Genomic DNA, 21,366 nt, shown 5'->3' on the forward strand with positions numbered 1-21,366 from the left:
TACAGTCCTCTGGGGTCTGACGTGGAGCGTCTGAGGTAAATGCCCCTCAGAGCTTTGGGCCGCGTGTCCCCGGAGCCCCATGATGGCTGCTGGTGCTTCCCAACCTCACATCTCACACCGCTGTCTGCCTCCATGCGTATTCATGTGTTAGCTGTGTTTCATTCACTCCCTCTGCCACTTACAGCACAAAAAATCCAGCGCCACGGAATCAGATCTCAGAGAAAATGAGAAGCGGTTTAGTGTTAGTTAACTATATTAACCCTGGAATTTATTTCCTAATATTTGGCCCTGTTCACACCTGGTATTAAGAAGCATTCGACCGGTTTGCTTTCGTAGTGACCTAATGCGTGAACATTATGGGAAGCGCGCTAGCCAGACTGGATTTAAACTTTGACGGGTGAAGACCCAAGTTTGGTTTGAAGATGAAAAACACACCAATCCCTGATTTCTAACACACACTCACCGCGTTCGGCTGGTCTTGTGGCTTTCAGAGCAGAAAGGAAAGCTGATGTTCTCCGTGTGTTTTTCCGTCGTCTCTGATAGTGTTCATATGTAAATTGTGAGTTTATTTCGTCCATTAGATTAAACACATACATTTCCCCGCCCATAGACCCTCCCCTCAAATAAATCAGGACAGAAGTGGTTTAAAGTGGACACAAGAGATGGATTAAAACACCAGGTGTAAACGGGAATGTGTCTCCCTCGTCTACTTGTGACCCGATCGACCACAACACACCTGGTGTAAACAGGGCCTTAGTTTTGCAGATTAATCTGATAGAATACAATAGAATAAATAAAGCTAATAAACTGTAGTTAACGTGTTATTTTAGTATTATTCATTAGTACTTTTATAGAATTTATTAATATTTTGAATTAGCTTGTGTTTCAGTTTTTTTTTGTTTTTTATTGTTTCCATTTAAATTTTAGTTCAAGTTTAATATTTCTATTTAGTTGTTATTTCAGTTTTAGTCATTTTAACTTGAACTCTTAGTACTTCAGTTGAATTTTAGTTGTTTGCCAAGGCAACAATCTTATTTAATTTTCTAATTTTGATGTTTTTGTATGTCTAATTTCACATATTCGGATCTCTGAGATCTACATTGGCATAATACATAAGCTTTTCCCAGCGCATCGGTTTGTGCAGCCACATTTCCTTAACGTTTGTGTGTGTGTGTCTGTGTATGCGTGTTTGTGTGTGTGTCTGTGTGCGTGTGTGTGTGCGTCTGTGTGTGTGTGTGTGTGCGTGTCTGTCTGTCTGTGTGTGTGTGTGTCTGTCTGTCTGTGTGTGTGTGTGTGTGTGTGTGTGTCTGTCTGTCTGTCTGTCTGTGTGTCTGTCTGTCTGTGTGTCTGTCTGTCTGTGTGTCTGTCTGTCTCTGTGTGTGTGTGTCTGTATGTATGTATGTGTGTCTCTGTGTCTGTCTGTGTGTGTGTGTGTGTGTGCATCTGTGTGTACGTGCATCTGTGTGTGTGCGCATCTGTGTGTGTCTGTCTGTGTGTGTCTGTCTGTGTGTACGTGCATCTGTGTGTTAGTCTGTCTGTGTGTGTGTGTATGTGCATCTGTGTGTAAGTCTGTCTGTGTGTGTGTGCGTCTGTGTGTACGTCTGTCTGTCTGTCTGTCTGTCTGTCTGTCTGTCTGTCTGTCTGTCTGTCTGTCTGTGTGTGTGTGTGTGTGTGTCTGTGTGTGTGTGTGCGCGTCTGTCTGTCTGTGTGTCTGTCTGTATGTACATTTGTGAGTGTGCGTCTGTGTGTGTGTGTTGTGCTCAAATTCCCAGCACTATCATGCTTTCCTCTATTCCTCACTGTCAGACGTGTTTCTTTTTTTGAGAGATTGTAAACTTACCCTGAATGTCTGTCTTATGGATATGGTGTGTGTTGTGACGTGTGTGTGTTTGTGTGTGTGCAGTTCTGGAGCAGCATGCGGATCAGCTGCAGGGTCTGGCCTGGAAAGAAGACGGATCACTGCTGGCTTCATCCTGCAAGGTAATGGATGACCAACACGTGTCTAACGCAGATAATAAGCTAATAATAAACTCTTAACTGTGCAGAGTCAGGGCCGGTTCACACAGAACACGCTTTTGCTGTTAAAGATGTGAGATGCGGGTCAGTAGAACGAAAGACAGCTCAAGTTCCAGAGGTGTGTTTTTTAAAAGTGTAACGGGCGCAGCGGTCAAACACGTTCGTCTAGCGATGGAAAAGCAGCGCAGTGTGAATGAAAAACACAGAACGGCCACAGTTTCTGTTTTATCATGCTGTGAATATATAGAACATAAAGAAGTGTTGTTTTATAATTAGACAGATACTCATTAATATTTATTTGTAAGAGTTATTTTTTTAAGATATAAGATTAATTTTGTATTTTTTCACAGATTTTAGTTTTATTTTAAGTTTAGTTTGAATTATTTTAGTACATCTATTCAAAATAAAGTTTTTATATTTTATTTTAGTTCATATTTATTTTATTTCAAGTGCCTTTTTTTATTGGTTTTAGTTAACTGGAATTAATTTCTCTTAATTCTGGCTCTTTTTTCTTTTGGCCAGATAGACTGATTAACTGGAATCAAACAGAATAAATAAAGCTTACAAACTATAGTTAGAATATTTTAAATGGGCTTTTATTTTAATGTTAAGGCTTTTCATTTATTTTTATTTTTTATTATTATTTCCATTTAGATTTTTTATTTCAGCTTTAATAATTTTAATACTTCAACTTATTTTATTTCAGGTATTCATTATTTCTGCATTTCTAATTTAGGCTTCTTTTTTTACTTTTATAAAAAAAAAATTCTATGTATATGTTATTTTATTTCATTTTTATTACGAAACAAAACAGTTTCTATTACTTTCAATTCAGCTATATATCTCTCATCAGAGCTGTTCTGTTGCTCATCACCTTTTTTGGGGTCTTGTGTTTATAATGTTGATAATATGATAAAAAAGGCACATTTACTTACACAAATGATGTTTCTAGGAGTTTTCTGAAAAGTGCATTAGCCAACCATAGACAGTAGCACATTCTCACCAATAGATGTCGCCAAAGTGTGTGTATTTCCCCATCATGCACCTCTTCACTGTGGATCATTATTACACAGATGGGCTTTATTAGCGGAGCACATCATTATCACGTCCTCATGGGTGAAACTCATAAACCTGGTGTCATCGAGGTCCCAGTCTGAGAGGATAAGAATCAGTCAATCTGATTTAAGGAAGCTTATTATATCCGGCCTCAAAATCAGCCTTTTTGTCTTGCGCTTAATGTTAATTACGCATCAGCACTTGCTCATGATGGAGGACAAACACTTAATATAGCCAAATGTGTCAGTATGATCCACCTATCGTGACTTATTTGAAACATTAAACCACCAAGTCTTTTCCTCACTGCAGATGTGTTTCTATTTCTGTACACAAAAGGTTTGTGTTTGGCAGGAACAGTGTTTTGATTGAGTTCATGGAAATAGTTTTATTCAGTCAAGTGGATGAAGATGTACTCGGTTTAGTGTTTCAAATGTAAATGTGATGGTTTGCGGTGTTAATATTTTCTCTCAAACCTTCCTATTGCACAAATATATTTATATATGTATATATACACTTCCAGTCAAAAGTTTTTGATCGGTAAGATTTTTAATGTTTTTAAAAGAAGTCTCTTCTGCTCACCAAGGCTGCATTTATTTGATACAAAAAACAGTAATATTGTGAAATATTATTACAATTTAGAACAGCTGTTTTCTATGTGAATATATTTTAAAATGTAATTTATTCCTGTGATCAAAGCTGAATTTTCTGCATCATTACTCCAGTCTTCAGTGTCACATGATCCTTCAGAAATCAGTTGTGTACAATTTTTTCAGGATTCTTTGATGAATAGAAAGTTAAAAAGAACAGCATTTATTTGAAATCTAATCTTATGTAACATTATAAATGTCTTTACTGTAACTGTTGATGAATGTAATTCATCCTTGATTAATAAAAGTACTTTATTGATTTATTTGATTTCTTTCCCCCAAAAAATAAAGTAAAAATTCATACTGACCCCAAACTTTTGAACGGTTGTGTTTAGTGTTACAAAAACTTTCTATTTCAGATAAATGCTGTCCTTTTGAACTTTCTATGCATCAAAGAATCCTGAAATAAATGTAAATAACTGTTTTCAACATTGATAATAATGAGAAATGTTTCTTGAGCATCAAATCATCATATTAGAATGATTTCTGGAGGATCATGTGACACTGAAGACTGGAGTAATGATATATGTATAGGCCTATATGTTTCTTTTTTTTCTTTTTTTTTACCTCAAAATAAGTTTTAGTATTTTGAAAAGCGAATGCCATAATGTCTTACGCTGAGAGCTCAAAGCGCAGCTGAATTAGGCGGCATCTACATATAGACTCTGCGGTGTTTGAAGTATTGAGTTCAGTCTCACCTGGCCCCCGGGAGCCCGGCGCCAGACCCCCTGGCCCCCAGACCCCCAGAGCGCCTGACAGAGCGCACCCCAGAGGAGAGACACTGAGCTGGGCACAGAGAGGCGCGCTCAGCCACCCCTGCAGGAGGAAATGGGGAGCAATCCATAAAGAAATAATAACAGGCTGCAGAGCTTTTCCATCAGCCGGTTTAATGCTCTCAGATCTGCAGAGCCAAAGATGCTGGAGTTTATGGCTGGATGAGGAATTTTAGGATTAGTTTATGAGGAAAAATGAGGTCGTTTGAGTTTGAAGTGAATGCTTTGTGCTGCTTCTAGACGGTAGTCACTCCTGTTTACACTTTTTGACATCTTTTATATTGTGAAAAATAGTGGTTGACATATATTTATATTTATACTTACTTATATTTGTTTCTTTTATCATTTTTATATTAATGCATTGTTATTACTTTTTGTGTGTAATCATTTATTATTGTTTTTATATTATTTATTTGTTTATTTATTTTAACTTTTTATATTAATTAATTGTATATTCATTTATTTTATTTTATTTATTTAATATAACATTTAAAATGTTATATTTATTTTTTTTATATTATTTTTATTATTTTATTAATATATATATATATATATATATATATAATAATGTCTAATATATATTTTTAAATATATAATAATTTATTATTTTTTATCATTTCTTTTTTATAATATTTATATTTTATATATAATATTTATATTTTATATAATATTATTATGTTTTAAATAATTTGTTTTATATGAACGTAATCATTTGTATTTTATTTTTATTCATTTTTACATCAGTACATATGTTTATTAATTTATATGAATTTATTACTTTTATATGAAGTTATAATTTTTGTTTTAAAAAAACATTATTGTATATATAAATTTTTGCATGAATTAATTTTAGTATTTTTATTGGTTAATTCTATCTTACTTTATTATTTTTATACTTATTATTGTATATTCATTTATAGTTATATTATTTATTTTTTTATAATATTTTAACATTTTTATATAAATTTATTAAAAAAAAAATTTTTATTTTTCATATTTATAAAATTTTTATATTGTTTATATTTAAATTTATATGTAAACAGATAAAGTATATTTATAATACTAAGCTAAATTCCATCCTGAAACCATTAAGAATAGCACCTCATCATGACAGTGGACCAGAATGCATCCTAAAATTTCAGAGGAGAGTCGGAGAGGAAAATCCAAACGGGACAAAGCCATAAATGTGACACGAGATCACAGAGTGAACTCTGAGTCGCCGAGTCGAGCCGTAATTTAAGCTAATATGCTCTCCATCTCCCCAGATCCACCGTATTAAAGCAAATAAGCACTGCCAACATGTGCGTTCAATTCCAGCCGTTTTCCCCAATTAGGTGAACGGGAGGAGAGCGCGGCTCCTGACAGGCCTGGTTTGGAGGCATGGACCCGCATATTTTATGACAAGCAAATGCCTGCCATATGAACGCTGAGGCTTTGTTCCACAGCGACAGTGGAAGTTTATGATTAAAAACGCCATCAAAGCATTAAAGCAGGTGTTGATTTATGAGCTTGTGTCTGCGTGTATGTGACTGTGCTTTTGAGTTTTGTGTTAGTTCTACAGACCAGGGCTATTTTAGCCTAACTAAAACCACAAAAAAAACATTATTGTTACTTGAAATAAAAAAAAAGATGAAAAAAAAAGCCTTGAACTTATTTTGCCAACTAGTCTTGAAACATTTATAAAAAACAATAAACATTTTTTTTTTAAACTAACAGCAACAAAAACATGACAAAATTACTAAAACTAAAATGAAAACAAAAATAAAAACTGTAAAAATATCTCAGTGATAAAATAACGCTGTTATGAAGAGATGTTATTACTAATCTAAGTAGTCAGACTTACGATGGAATATCTTTATTCATTTTTAATGTAAACTGATAAAGTCTATATAATACTAAGGTATATTCCACCCTGTTATTAAACAGACTTCACTCAAAGTGAATCCCGACACTCGTTTTCTGGAGAGAATTGAACTCATTCCAGAATTGATGAACTTTACAGTTATTGAACAGAACCGAATCAACACTGAACTGACTTCAGCTGAACAATGACATGTTGTATTTTAAGTTGCTTCGAAACAATCTTTATATAAATAATGCTCACTTGACTCAAGACAGCATACAAATCTAGATCGTTCATGTTTCTTTTTAAGTAATTACCACCTTTAGTTGGGGTTATCAAAATAATTGACAATAACTCTATTGATGTAACAAAGAGGCCTGTGGGACGTTTACTTGAGCACATTCAGATAAATGTGAGAACTGTCAATCTGAGCTCAAACTGCAGACATTGATTAAACACACACACACACACACACACACACACCTGTGTTTGCATGTGTGCTGTGTTTATTCTTTTACTGCAGCATGTGCGATGGGCGTCAGGGGTCGGTCGGGTCAGACTGTGTGTAGTCTGGTAAGTTTGTGTAGGCGAGTAATAAAAGCCTCCCTGTTAAATCACGAGCCTCTATTTAAAGCCGTGCAGATTCTGACGTGCGATCAGGTTCTTCTGAGTGTTTACACTGATGGCAATCTCAGCGGCTGATCTGGGGTCAGGAGTGTCAGATGCGTACGGTCTGTGGGTGGGCTTCCCACGACGGCCCCCGTTTGCAGCGTCAAACTATAAACAGCAAATACAATAGCATGACTACACAGTGCATGACATGAAATATAGTTTCAATAACACACTGGATTGTCTTGAAGGGATAAAGTAGCAGTTGCTGGTTTTGAAACGATGTACTATGTCGGCTGAGTCAACATTTGAAGTGGATCATTCATCAAAATTGTCCTAAGACGAGAACGGGTATTGTTCAAAATTCATGTATAACTTTGATGAAAGGTTTTGATCCACTTCAAATGTTGACTACTGTATTTTGAAATCGCATCGGAAAAAGTACTATAGTATACTATAGTATAACACGTTGTCATATGGCCTCATACTAGCATGTTTAATTTAGTAAACAAAGTTTTTTTACATTTATGTTTTTGCAATTGTAATTTTGTGACTTTAAACTTTTATTAATCTGATTTGCTGATGAATGACAAATTAAGATGTTAAAGTCCCCCTGTTGTCAATAATTGTATCCCTTAAAACTCCAAAATTACATATTTAAACGATTCTTAAAAAAAAAAAAAAAAAGTCTTCATGCCTTAAAATAGCTTGAATGTAACTCTACAGCCTCGCCTCATTTAATATACGCGATTCTATGAATATGCAAATGAGCCCCGCCTCCACTCACTCACTCCACTTGTTGGCGATCACTCGTTGATCTGATTGGTTACAAGGTTTGTGACATCAGAAACACCAGCGATTTCAAACCGTGTTTTTGAGACTCAGCAATAATAATACTCAGCAATGGTGTCGACTTATGAATTTACACATGGTTTGTCTTAAAGCATATTAAAAACACCACATAGACATATAAACAACAATAAAAAATTTCACCACAGGGGGACTTTTTGTTTATCTGTTATTTTGGTGGAATGTCAAGTTGAGCACATTGCATTGTGGGATATAGTATTCATCACAATTTGCTCTGTCGTACGCTGCACTTCTTGTGAACTATCGTAGTATCTTAGAATATATCTTGAAATATCTTAGTATTCCACACGTGTACTATTTATGAAGTATGCATACTAAAAGTGATGTGGTAGTATGCTGTTCCAAACACAGGCATTTTCACATTGCAAAACTTTTAAATCCATTGTTACTCATTTTGTATGCAAAGCAATTAGCCAATCATAACAGAGGTCATTTACATGTAGAAGGAACAGTAGCGAAAACGTCTGAGAGAAAGTGGAATAATGATCATCAGTCTTACATTATAAGATGGGTACAGTAGTTTGTAACCTGACCCGTTTGAAGCCCTCTCTTTTATTTGAGGTTATTCAGCAGTAAAGACAGCATGTCACTGTGAAATAGTGTGGCTCTGTGTGAGCGGTTACTGTTTGTGTTTGTGCTGTTGTCTTGATTTGTGGTGTTGGTTTTGGTGACTTGTGTCTGGTGTGTTTGTCTGGAGAAGAGGTGGCAGTGGAAGGGTGCGTTATGGGTAAAAAGCATTATTCCTTGTTTCCCAATGTCTTTAGGGAGGGTTTGAGAGCATCGGTCTCACAGGACTGAAACCACACAGTGACAATATGAAGGCAGGATTTAAAGCCACATTCCAGCTGTCTTAGCTATGACATTTTAATTGTAAATATGTTTTTTTTGTGTGTTTTTTTTTTATGTATATATCATAGAAGTACTAAAATATTCATATAAATGGTTCAGTCTGACTAGATTAGACTATTTTACACATTATTTGTCTGTTCTGTGAATTTTTATGGTTATTAGAGCAGCCTGTCGTTAGCTCAGTCATTGACTTAAGTGCAAAAACTCCTATTATGCTATTTCAAACGTTCCTATGACCCAGTCTGTTGTGATTGGTCTACTCTGCTCTGATTGGTCAGATGACCCAGTCTGTTGTGATTGGTCTACTCTGCTCTGATTGGTCAGATGACCCAGTCTGTTGTGATTGGTCTACTCTGCTCTGATTGGTCAGATGGCCCAGTCTGTTGTGATTGGTCTACTCTGCTCTGATTGGTCAGATGACCCAGTCTGTTGTGATTGGTCTACTCTGCTCTGATTGGTCAGATGGCCCAGTCTGTTGTGATTGGTCTACTCTGCTCTGATTGGTCAGATGACCCAGTCTGTTGTGATTGGTCTACTCTGCTCTGATTGGTCAGATGACCCAGTCTGTTGTGATTGGTCTACTCTGCTCTGATTGGTCAGATGGCCCAGTCTACTCTGTTGTGATTGGTCTACTCTGCTCTGATTGGTCAAATGACCCAGTCTGTTGTGATTGGTCTACTCTGCTCTGATTGGTCAAATGACCCAGTCTGTTGTGATTGGTCTACTCTGCTCTGATTGGTCAGATGACCCAGTCTGTTGTGATTGGTCTACTCTGCTCTGATTGGTCAGATGACCCAGTCTGTTGTGATTGGTCTACTCTGCTCTGATTGGTCAGATGGCCCAGTCTGTTGTGATTGGTCTACTCTGCTCTGATTGGTCAAATGACCCAGTCTGTTATGATTGGTCTACTCTGCTCTGATTGGTCAGATGACCCAGTCTGTTGTGATTGGTCTACTCTGCTCTGATTGGTCAGATGACCCAGTCTGTTGTGATTGGTCTACTCTGCTCTGATTGGTCAGATGGCCCAGTCTGTTGTGATTGGTCTACTCTGCTCTGATTGGTCAAATGACCCAGTCTGTTGTGATTGGTCTACTCTGCTCTGATTGGTCAGATGACCCAGTCTGTTGTGATTGGTCTACTCTGCTCTGATTGGTCAGATGGCCCAGTCTGTTGTGATTGGTCTACTCTGCTCTGATTGGTCAAATGACCCAGTCTGTTGTGATTGGTCTACTCTGCTCTGATTGGTCAGATGACCCAGTCTGTTGTGATTGGTCTACTCTGCTCTGATTGGTCAAATGACCCAGTCTGTTGTGATTGGTCTACTCTGCTCTGATTGGTCAGATGACCCAGTCTGTTGTGATTGGTCTACTCTGCTCTGATTGGTCAAATGACCCAGTCTGTTGTGATTGGTCTACTCTGCTCTGATTGGTCAGATGACCCAGTCTGTTGTGATTGGTCTACTCTGCTCTGATTGGTCAGATGGCCCAGTCTACTCTGTTGTGATTGGTCTACTCTGCTCTGATTGGTCAAATGACCCAGTCTGTTGTGATTGGTCTACTCTGCTCTGATTGGTCAAATGACCCAGTCTGTTGTGATTGGTCTACTCTGCTCTGATTGGTCAGATGACCCAGTCTGTTGTGATTGGTCTACTCTGCTCTGATTGGTCAGATGACCCAGTCTGTTGTGATTGGTCTACTCTGCTCTGATTGGTCAGATGACCTAGTCTGTTGTGATTGGTCTACTCTGCTCTGATTGGTCAGATGACCCAGTCTGTTGTGATTGGTCTACTCTGCTCTGATTGGTTAGATGACCCAGTCTGTTGTGATTGGTCTACTCTGCTCTGATTGGTCAGATGACCCAGTCTGTTGTGATTGGTCTACCGCTTGCAGCGTGTGTCGGAAACCAAACACCCATTACCATATGTGAATTTCAGCTCTGGATCTTCCTCAGCAATTAATACTGTAAACAGAGATACGAACAGTAACGATGGAGTCGTTTTTTTCCGTAAAAATTCAAGCATGAGTCCTCATCTGAAAGTTTAGCAAAGTGTATTTGCTTTGGCAGTGTAGAAAACAGTGTCTTCTCGATATGTGGACAACACAAACCAAACTCTTCCAGTCTCAGCTACAACTACAGTGTTTAAGAGTAAAAGTAGACGTTGTTCACAGGCAGTCAATGAAGACCATAGCCTGGCATTATGGAAAAATCTGTTACAAACCTACATAGCTTTGTGCAGGAAGTAAGACTGAATTACTAACAACTCGTTTCAGGCAGTTCAGAATTAGTTCTTTCTTTTGGGAGACAATAACTCAATTTATCTGCACTTTCATCTTTGAGTCCTTTCAGATCATTTAAATTCACAAACAGCTGTATTACTCACTACATGAAGGGGGCACTTTAACATGTGAAGTGCTGCTTGTTTGATATTGCGATAATTACGATTCTCTCTTAATAGACAGCTGCCTAAGACAGTGTAGTAGGTCAAACTGATTTTGAAACCCTTTGTGTCCTGGTAGTAGATGATTACGCTCTGTTTTTATGGTGTGTGAGGACTCTTGAGAGTTTGTGTCAGTCTCTGGTCTTCATTAAGGATTTGTTGTGTTGAGTGAAAGACGTAGTGCCGGTCACAGCCTGTTCCTATTAGCGCTCATTTCCCCTCACTGATCAGATTCTGTCTCCTGATTGGCTGTGTTTGAGTGTAATGGGGTCGTCTGATGGTCACCGATTGACTGAACTGATTTTGACGTTGAGTTCAGTCTACACCAGGATTTACGCTGCCAGTTATGTTGACAGACTCATAACAAATACCACATGAAGCACATGCAGTACTTAGTTACTACACTGAAACACAAGCCTAAATAATCACATTAGAATCAAGAAAGTGTTATATTAAATTTTGTGCATTTTAACACAGTTTACCTCAAATTACCTCAACTGTTGGAAAATATGGCATAGTGTTGATGCATAGCGTGTGCATGATATAATTCAGATTAACAATAATAATAATAGTAATAATAATAATAATAATAATATATATATATATATATATATATATATATATATATATATATATATATGGAACATATGGAATATATATATATATATTAAATTACTTTAAATATTAGAAAACATTAATATTCTTCAATGCAGCCTTATGTTTTTTTATTATTGATAAAGATGTTATTTATTTTTGTTGAAGTTTTGAATGTATGCTATTGTAATATACAGTTATATTTTAACCTGGGTTATGTTGATGGACTAACAAATACCACATGAAGCCATTTCTACCATATAATAATTGAGGCCCTTTGAAATAAAAGCATAAAGAATAATCTTACAATCATGAAAGTGTTAAATTAAGATTTTTGAACTTTTTAATAGTGATTGTGGGAAAATGTGGCATATTGTTGATCTCTTGACAAAATACATTAATTATTTTATAAATTATTGTAAAAAAAAAAAAAAAAAAAAAATTTTTATATTGTTAATGAATAAATATATTTTACTCAAAATTGACAAAAATATTAGAAAACAGAAAATATTTTTTGCCCCTAACATTTCACCTTAATGTTGCCTCAACATCCATATTATTTCTTTAAAAAATGTATTTCTTTATTCTGATATTTAAGTTTGAGATGCAGAACTCCTGCTATTGTGTTAGTTATATTTTAACCTCTGTTTTTTTTTTTCCTTAGGACAAAAAGCTGCGACTCTTTGACCCGCGGGCCCAGCCGTCTGCCGTTCAGGTTTGATTTTATTCTCATATTATCTGCTATATTGCCATTTACAGGTATAAACACTACTCAGGGATTTTGATGACCATCTGTTTCTTTTTGTCTGTTATTTTGTTTTAAACTACAGTTTTTTTTTTTTTTTTGATTAATTTACATTTCTTTATTCACATTTCTTTATTTTAGTGTGTAAATTTTAAAATCAATTACTGACCAATGAATTTCCAGGAATTTTCCACAACTATTTCTGTTGTTCTTTATTTACTGGATTTTATATGTGTGTGTGTGTATATATATATATATATATATATATATATATATATATATATATATAATTACTTTATATTATTATATTTAGAGCGGACTCAAAACTAGAAAAAATAATAATAAGACTTTTCCATGGTATTTTAGGAGAATGTGAATATGTGTGTTGACTATTAAGTTTAGGTTTGGTATGAATTTTAATGTTTTTCAAAGAAGTCTCTTATTCTCACCAAGGCTGCATTTATTGGTTTAACCCCTTTTTTTCCTCAAAGCTGAATCATTACAGTCTTCAGTGTCACATGATCTTTCAGGGGCCTCATTTATAAAACTGTGCGTAGGAACCTTACTAAAAGTGTACGTGCGCCCGAAAGCCAAAAATGGCGTACGCAAAAAAATATTCAGACTTATAAAACCGTGCGTAAGCCAGAACCTGCGCAAAATTCACTTTATAAATCCCAGTCAGCGGAAGATTGTGCGTACATGCGTCTCCACCCCGAAATAACCATATATGGAGCTTACAACGGCTAGTTTTACTATGCAGATCCTCATCTACATATCATTTGCATATGATTATTCATCCACATGATAACTTAAACGTTATCACGTGGATGAATAATCATATGCAAATGATATAAACGGTACAAGAAACATTACATTAATACAAATCAAGTAGTTGTCTATCCTTGCCTTGTTTTTGAATAGCCTACATAAATCAAATAGTGTAAAATACATTTCAGAGAAAGTTTTTCTCAATCTTTTCCACTTGCCGAATTGTATTTTTAATTGATTTATATTTTTAATGGAAACAGATAGGCCTTGGGCATTATTTGCACGAAACTATTTTCTCAGACAATCTGGTATTATCATGATAAGCAATTATCTCTGTGGTTAAAACATTAAAACACGCCACAGGAAAAGTGTTCAAAAACAATCACATCCACAACAAATATTTCTAATGATTGAATTTAAAAAAATGTTGTAACTTCAGTAATGATTTCATGTTTAAGTGTTTAACTCCATTAATTTGAATGGCATATTTAATATAAATGTTTATATCAGAAGTATTTTATTTATTTAAACTGTTATTTGCGTCAGTTTCACTAAACGGCTCAACACGCTCGCTGCCGCGGACATTTAAGAAGGAATGGATATTTGCTTCAAGTGACAGGCTTGGTGATTGAAATTGTATTTGTATAATCTTTCTGTATATGTTTAATTTTCTTTAGATTTTCTGTATAAAAGTGACCAAAAATACATTTAACTCCAGCTCACCATCGGTGTCGCCAAAGTGCTCCATCTCCAAAACGTTCGTACGCATGGGTCAGAGTTTGCGTTTCTTTATAAATCCCACCTTTTGCGCAGGAACTGGCGTACGCATGTTTTCAGCCCAGTTTTGTGCATACGCAAGCTTTATAAATGAGGCCCCAGATCTAAAATGATGATTTGATGCTTAAAAAAATATTTCTTCTTATTATCAATGTTGAAAACAGTTGTGCTGCTTCATATTTTTGTGGAAACCGTGAGACATTTTCTTTTTCTGGATTCAAAAACAACAACAAAAAACGGTTTACCGACCCTGACCTTTTGAACAATAGTGTAAATGTGTGTGTATATGTCCCTTTTCACCCCTCAGGTGTCATATTCTACCTTTAGCCAATCATATCAGGCTGTTACTTCAGTGGCTTATTCCGATTGGCCCGATTGGTTCATTCACTCCCTCTCATGGGCTGGTGAAGCCATGGGACCCCATTCATTGAACCCTGGGAAAACAATACACTATCATGCCCCGTGTGAACATGAGCATGATTGTGTTTTTGACTTTCTGAACCTGTCAGGATTCTGTTTGATAGCTAATCAATCCCACCGATTACACTAGGAACGAGGAAGTTCAGGTCAGATCAGACCAAACATTCCCACAGTCCTCGTCAGGGCAGAGCGGTGACCTGACTGGAGGTTTCTCTTTGTGTCTTTTGAAGATAAATAAAGCTCAGATGTATCAGATGGGGTAAGGTGGATTAGAGATTACCAATACTGCTCTCTGAGCAAACACCCATTAGCTCTGACACGTTACTGAAAAGACTAGTGTCTCAGAAAAGCATTAGATCAGATGTGTAACACACACACACACACACACTAACGTTAGATCTGATTTTCTGATGTTTGTCCAGTTCAAAGCATTTCCTCTACACCTACTTTGTTCATGAGATCTGACTGCAAGTGGACAGCTCTGTTGTTCTGGATGTATGTAGGATATGTGCTGAGGCATGTTTACGTTAATCAAAACATAAACATCTTTAAAGAACTGTTGCAACTTTATTGATTTCAAATGATCGCTTGTGATTAAAAGTGGTGAGAATTTTGACTTTTACAGTTATATTGATGCTCAAACAATATGTGCAGTCAGGTCAAGATGGTTGGTGGTCCATGTGTTCGATATCGCAACGTGTCTAAAATGTAAACAAGCTCTTTGCTGTTGCACTGTACTCATACATAGGTGCTTTGTTCATACATTTATGAATTATATGGACTCCTTGTATCATTTGGTTGTTTGGAGTCCTTTTTTGGAAAGACACCTAAATTTACCTTGAAAAAAGCTTGCAGAAATTACAGTTTTGTGAGAATCACCCTTCAATCTGATGGGTTACTTGGCTGGATATAGCAAATGATGACAAAATGAACGTGTTAAACGAGACAAATGCTTAATTTCACGGTAAGGGTGTAATTAATCACGATTAATCATACAGAAAGGGTGCGATTAATCACAATTACAAATTTGTATCTATTGACAGCCCTAATTTATATAGCTATAGTAACGTGTAACAAGGGCACTGTGAAATAAAGTGTTACCCACTTGCCTCAAATCAAAAAGTATGTACATACTCACTTTGTTGATTTTACTTAGTTTAGTGCATTTTACTTGAAAATGTGCAAAACTGAAATAAAAAAAAATTTGCAAGTGAATTTCTCTTGTTAAAAACAAGACAAAAATATAGCTGCAAGCAGCGATGACGGGCCCAAGCCCCGGTGCCACCGCCACCTCTGTAGCTTTAGGGCACCTGTGCACAGCGGGCAATATGAATTTAAACCCGGTATATGTAAAATAACCATATCAAAGATGTCTAAATACGCTACGTAACCGATGATAACGCCGTGCTAGTTTTACTCTGGTGGAATCTGGGTAAAAACAAAAACTCCGAGAAATGTGAATGCGAGAGATTAAAAGTCTGATTAAGGATCTTTCTCTCTCGGTCTCATCGAGTTCCTGACAGACCAGCTTGTTTTCCGACCACATCCAGCTGGCAGCGCAGGAGTCGTGCGTGTGTGTGTGTGTGTGCGTGCGCCCACTACCCCATTAACATCACATTCACTCTGTAGCGTCTTTAATGAGCCGTCACGGGCCAACCCTAACAAAACCCAGCCTGACAGGCCTTACAACCGACCCACAGCAGAGTGCGAAGCTTTGTTTACTCACAAAACCCTAAAACGGCCTAGCCACGCTCCTTTGCTGACAGAACACGAGACGCCCGTCCCGGCAGCTCCAGGGCGAGCCGATGCCCAGGCCACAGTGTAAACAGAGGCGCTTGAGACGTGTCTGAAAGCTGTCGTGTTGTTTATAGACTCGAAATCATGCGAAAAGCATCCGTTTGTCATCGCAGAGCCCGAGCCGCCACACACACACACACACACACACACATACACATACAGCCATAAAACAATGCTTTCATGCGCCGGGTGATGAAAGCCGTCGACCGCACAGTACGGCCGCTTTTCTTCGACAGATTGTCTGATATATACAGGTGGGGTAAAAATAGAGGCTAATTGTAGTTGTGTGTACGTGGTATTTACGGGAAGAAGTGAAAGTGTGTAATTTGCGCGTTCGGACGGCACGAGTATGATCTGTAATCTGCGCTCGAGCACACGGCTGTATTTAGGGAGCTGGCACCACTGTGTGTGTGTGTGTGTGTGTCTGAAACTGTGGGTTTGAGAGTCGCTCGCTTTGAGATTTCCTGCCGAGTCTTGATTTTTTTATATGATAAATGCATATTTAAGGGCCTGAGTCGCACCAAACCGCTCAAAGCTCAGACTGGGTTTTGTTTTTAGACTTTGGCTGGTGGTTTGGTGCATCTTAGACCTCCCCATCACCATGATGTGTAAGTACAGTAACTATCCATTTTTCATAATATACAAGATACGAGCCATATCAACAGCATTTCTCGTTTTATGTTGATTTTCGCAAATAATGATTTTGAGTTAAATTTATTAGTATTTCACCAATGTAAAATGTTCATTTTATATATTTAAATTTTTTATTTGTTATATTTTAGTTATTTTTTATTTATTTATTGTTTTATTTTTAATCATTTCATTTAAATAATTAGTCAAGTAAAAATATTGTTTTGTATTATATATTTTTATTATTTCATTTACAATTTTTTTTACATTTATTTTATTCATCTATCTATCTATCTATCTATCTATCTATCTATCTATCTATCTATCTATCTATCTATCTATCTATCTGTCATTCAACCGTTCTATCTATCTATCTATCTATCTATCTATCTATCTATCTATCTATCTATCTATCTATCTATCTATCTATCTATCTATCTATCTATCTATCTATCTATCTATCTATCTATCTATCTATCTATCTATCTATCTGTTGTTCTTTCTATCTATCTATCTATCTATCTATCTATCTATCTATCTATCTATCTATCTATCTATCTATCTATCTATCTATCTGTTGTTATATCTATCTATCTATCTATCTATCTATCTATCTATCTATCTATCTATCTATCTATCTATCTATCTATCTATCTATCTATCTATCTGTTGTTCTATCTATCTATCTATCTATCTATCTATCTATCTATCTATCTATCTATCTATCTATCTATCTATCTATCTATCTATCTATCTATCTATCTATCTATCTATCTATCTATCTATCTATCTATCTATCTATCTATCTGTTGTTCTTTCTTTCTATCTATCTATCTGTTGTTCTTTCTTTCTATCTATCTATCTATCTATCTATCTATCTATCTATCTATCTATCTATCTATCTATCTATCTATCTATCTATCTATCTATCTATCTATCTATCTATCTATCTATCTATCGTTCTATCTATCTATCTATCTATCTATCTATCTGTTGTTCTATCTATCTATCTATCTATCTATCTATCTATCTATCTATCTGTCTGTCTGTTTATCTATCTATCTATCTATCTATCTATCTATCTATCTATCTATCTATCTATCTATCTATCTATCTATCTATCTATCTATCTATCTATCTATCTATCTATCTATCTATCTATCTATCTATCTATCTATCTGTTGTTCTTTCTATCTATCTATCTATCTATCTATCTATCTATCTATCTATCTATCTATCTATCTATCTGTTGTTCTTTCTATCTATCTATCTATCTATCTATCTATCTATCTATCTATCTATCTATCTATCTGTCTGTCTGTCTGTCTGTCTGTCTGTCTGTCTGTCTGTCTGTCTGTCTGTCTGTCTGTCTGTCTGTCTGTCTGTCTGTCTGTCTGTCTGTCTGTCTGTCTGTCTGTCTGTCTGTCTGTCTGTCTGTCTGTCTGTCTGTCTATCTATCTATCTATCTATCTATCTATCTATCTATCTATCTATCTATCTATCTATCTATCTATCTATCTATCTATCTATCTATCTATCTATCTATCTGTTGTTCTTTCTATCTATCTATCTATCTATCTGTTGTTCTATCTATCTATCTATCTATCTATCTATCTATCTATCTATCTATCTATCTATCTATCTATCTATCTATCTATCTATCTATCTATCTATCTATCTATCTGTTGTTATATCTATCTATCTATCTATCTATCTATCTATCTATCTATCTATCTATCTATCTATCTATCTATCTATCTATCTATCTATCTATCTATCTATCTATCTATCTATCTATCTGTCGTTCTTTCTATCTATCAATCTATCAATCGTTCTATCTGTCTATCTATCTCTCATCTGTCTGTCTGTCTGTCTCTGGTTCTTTCGGTCATTCGATCTGTCTGTCGTTCTATCTTAACTCGTACTGAGTCTGGAACACTCTTTTAATTCATGGTCCTGAGGGGTCACTGGGTTTGATGGGAGTTTCATACCCATCATCCTTTGCCGTCACATGCTGTGGTCAGCACTTTACATTTTTGCTGTGTCGTTGGTTTTTTGTGGTTTCGACAATTAGGAGAACTCATCCTGTCTTTCAGAAGAGTGGTTATTGGAGTGGGTGGAGCGTGCAGGTCTTTAACAGACGCGTGTTTTCTTGATGCATGTGTCTTTCTGTCCTTATGTGTGTTTGTTTCAAATTACAGAGCTGAAAATACTCCTCATAGTTTCAGGCCGCACTGGCTGGGGAGATGCGGTCCCTGGCAGACAGGGCCAACAGGAAAGGGAATATTTTCTGGACACAGGGCCCAGATTTCTCGATTTCGTCTTCGGCTTCTGCTGCTTTTTGTGAAATCGGAGAGGCTTTGGAACGAGCTCGAGAGGAGAGGGGAAAAAAACGCAAAACATTCAAAGCAGACTGAGCGACTGCAGGGGTTTGTGGGAGACACACACACACACACACACACGCACACAGACACTTCAGAGAAGAAAGAATGGGTATATATTAGTCCTGTGGGTTAAGGTTACACCAGAATATGCTGAAAACAAACGGCGTGCACTTCAGCAGGAGAATTGAAACTCATAGTCCATAACTCACAACAGATAATACGAGAAGCATCATAAAATCCAGACAAAGTATTACAGAAAGTACTTCTATGCTGTTTTTCATGCTAATTTGAGACAAGATGACTGTTCCAGTGGGACATTTAGATGTGAGCGTCTCTAGAGAAGATCTGCCGGCGAATCTTTGACGTTTGCTGCTTCTGATTAAAGTTGACATGAAGTAGACGTGTGGTGTGCCATAAGAGCTCTGACTGTGGGTTTATTTCCATATGTAATGTTAACCCTTACTAAAAGTACAGTTTATTTCCATATGTAATTTTGGGGTTGGTAAGATATTTTTTTTGTGTGTTTTTGAAAAAAGTCTCTTATGCTAACAAAGACTGCATTTATTTGATCAAAAATACAGTAGAAACAGTATGATTGTGAAATATTACTACAATTTAAAATAACCGTTTTCTAAAAAAAACGTATTAAGAAGGAGGTATTAAATTGATCAAAAGGGTCAGTAAAGACATTTATAATGTTACTAAGTATATCTGCTTCAAATGCTGTTCATTTGAACTTTCTATTCATCAAAGAATCCTGAGAAAAAATGTATTACATTTTCCACAAACATATGAAGCAGCACAACTGTTTTCAACATTGATAATCAGAAATGTTTCTTAAGCATCAAATCATCATTTTAGAATGATTTCTGAAGGATCATGTGACACTAAAGACTGGAGTAACGATGCTTTGATCACAGGAATAAATTACAATTTTAAATTGTAATAATATTTCACTGTATTATTTTACTGTATTTTTAATCCAATAAATGCAACCTTGCTGAGCAGAAGTGACTTCAAAAACATTTTTAAGTCTTACCAACCCCAAACTTTTGAATAATGATAGTGCATGTAGTTGCGAATGGTTGTTTGTGTTGCTGGGGTGCACATGTTGGTGCTATGCTTATCTTGATGTGTGTTCTGAGTGGTTGCTAGGTGGATTCTCATTGGTCAGTAGAGTTCATAAGTGAGTTTGATCTCAGAAAGGTAACAGCACACCCTTTTCATAACAACAGCCTTTGTAAGCACTGCTAATAGTTACCATGATACCAGTGTTGGGGAAAGTTACTTTTAAAAGTAATGGATTACAATATTTCGATACTCCCTAAAAAAATAAATAACTATTTGCTTTTTTAGTAACTTTTTATAAAAAGTAATGCTTTAAATTTACTCTGTATTACTTCTAATCTGGGCTGAGCTTGCTTGTTTGTTTTTTTAATAACAAAAAATATACATTTTTGGCAAATAAAAGCTCTTTCACACCCAAAGTGAAAAGAATAAGCCTCAGGCTGATGGAAATGCAAATTCACTCCTGTCCAGTAGAGGGCGCCACTCAAACAAACCTTTCAGCTGTGCTGCCATTCTGCATTACAGAAGAATAAGACACAGGAGAAGAAAGTTCAACACTCATATTTCAGCAATAAAAATGTAATGTTTATCTTTCTGCTTATTAGAATGGTTGAATTGGATCATCGAAGGTCAGCAGCAAAGACACTGGTTAATAGAGTGAGATTAAATACATAAAGTATATTTGCATTTAGTCTGTAACTACAAAAAAGCATCATGTTCACACAACGCTCACACTTCACACATATGGGGACAGATGAGCTGTCGGACAATAAATCGGAAAACAAAGTAACTTGCGTTAAAAGGAACTCAGATATTTTGTTTAAAACATTTAAAAGTAAAGTGTTACTTTACTAGTTGCTCGAAAAAGTAATCTGATTACATAACTCAGAACAAGAGAGCTGTCAGTCAAGACATCGGAAAACAAAGTAACTTGCATTTGTTGTAAATTTAAAAGTAATGCGTTACTTTACTAGTTACTTGAAAAAAGTAATCTGATTACATAATGCTCGTAACTCGTAATGCGTTACCGCCAACACTGGATGGTTCATTATTAGTTTGCTTTATTGCAAGATGCATTCTATC

General features: G+C 36.0%; 1 protein-coding gene and 1 long non-coding RNA gene across 2 annotated transcripts in view; one reads left to right on the forward strand and one right to left on the reverse strand.

Annotated features, from left to right (window-relative positions):
- LOC311278113 overlaps positions 1–21,366 on the reverse strand; it is a 415,099-nt gene that overhangs the window by 268,746 nt on the left and 124,987 nt on the right. The window lies entirely within an intron of this gene.
- Positions 1–21,366, forward strand: part of coro7 (coronin 7) — a 162,529-nt gene that overhangs the window by 16,199 nt on the left and 124,964 nt on the right. Inside the window, exons 6-7 of the mRNA XM_084388286.1 lie at positions 1,904–1,980; positions 12,359–12,409. Of these exons, the coding sequence (XP_084244412.1) occupies positions 1,904–1,980; positions 12,359–12,409 (128 nt within the window). The remainder of the gene's footprint in view (positions 1–1,903; positions 1,981–12,358; positions 12,410–21,366) is intronic.

Source organism: Rutilus rutilus, assembly GCF_951802725.1.
Source record: "Rutilus rutilus genome assembly, chromosome: 1".
Taxonomy (NCBI): Eukaryota; Metazoa; Chordata; class Actinopteri; order Cypriniformes; family Leuciscidae; genus Rutilus; species Rutilus rutilus.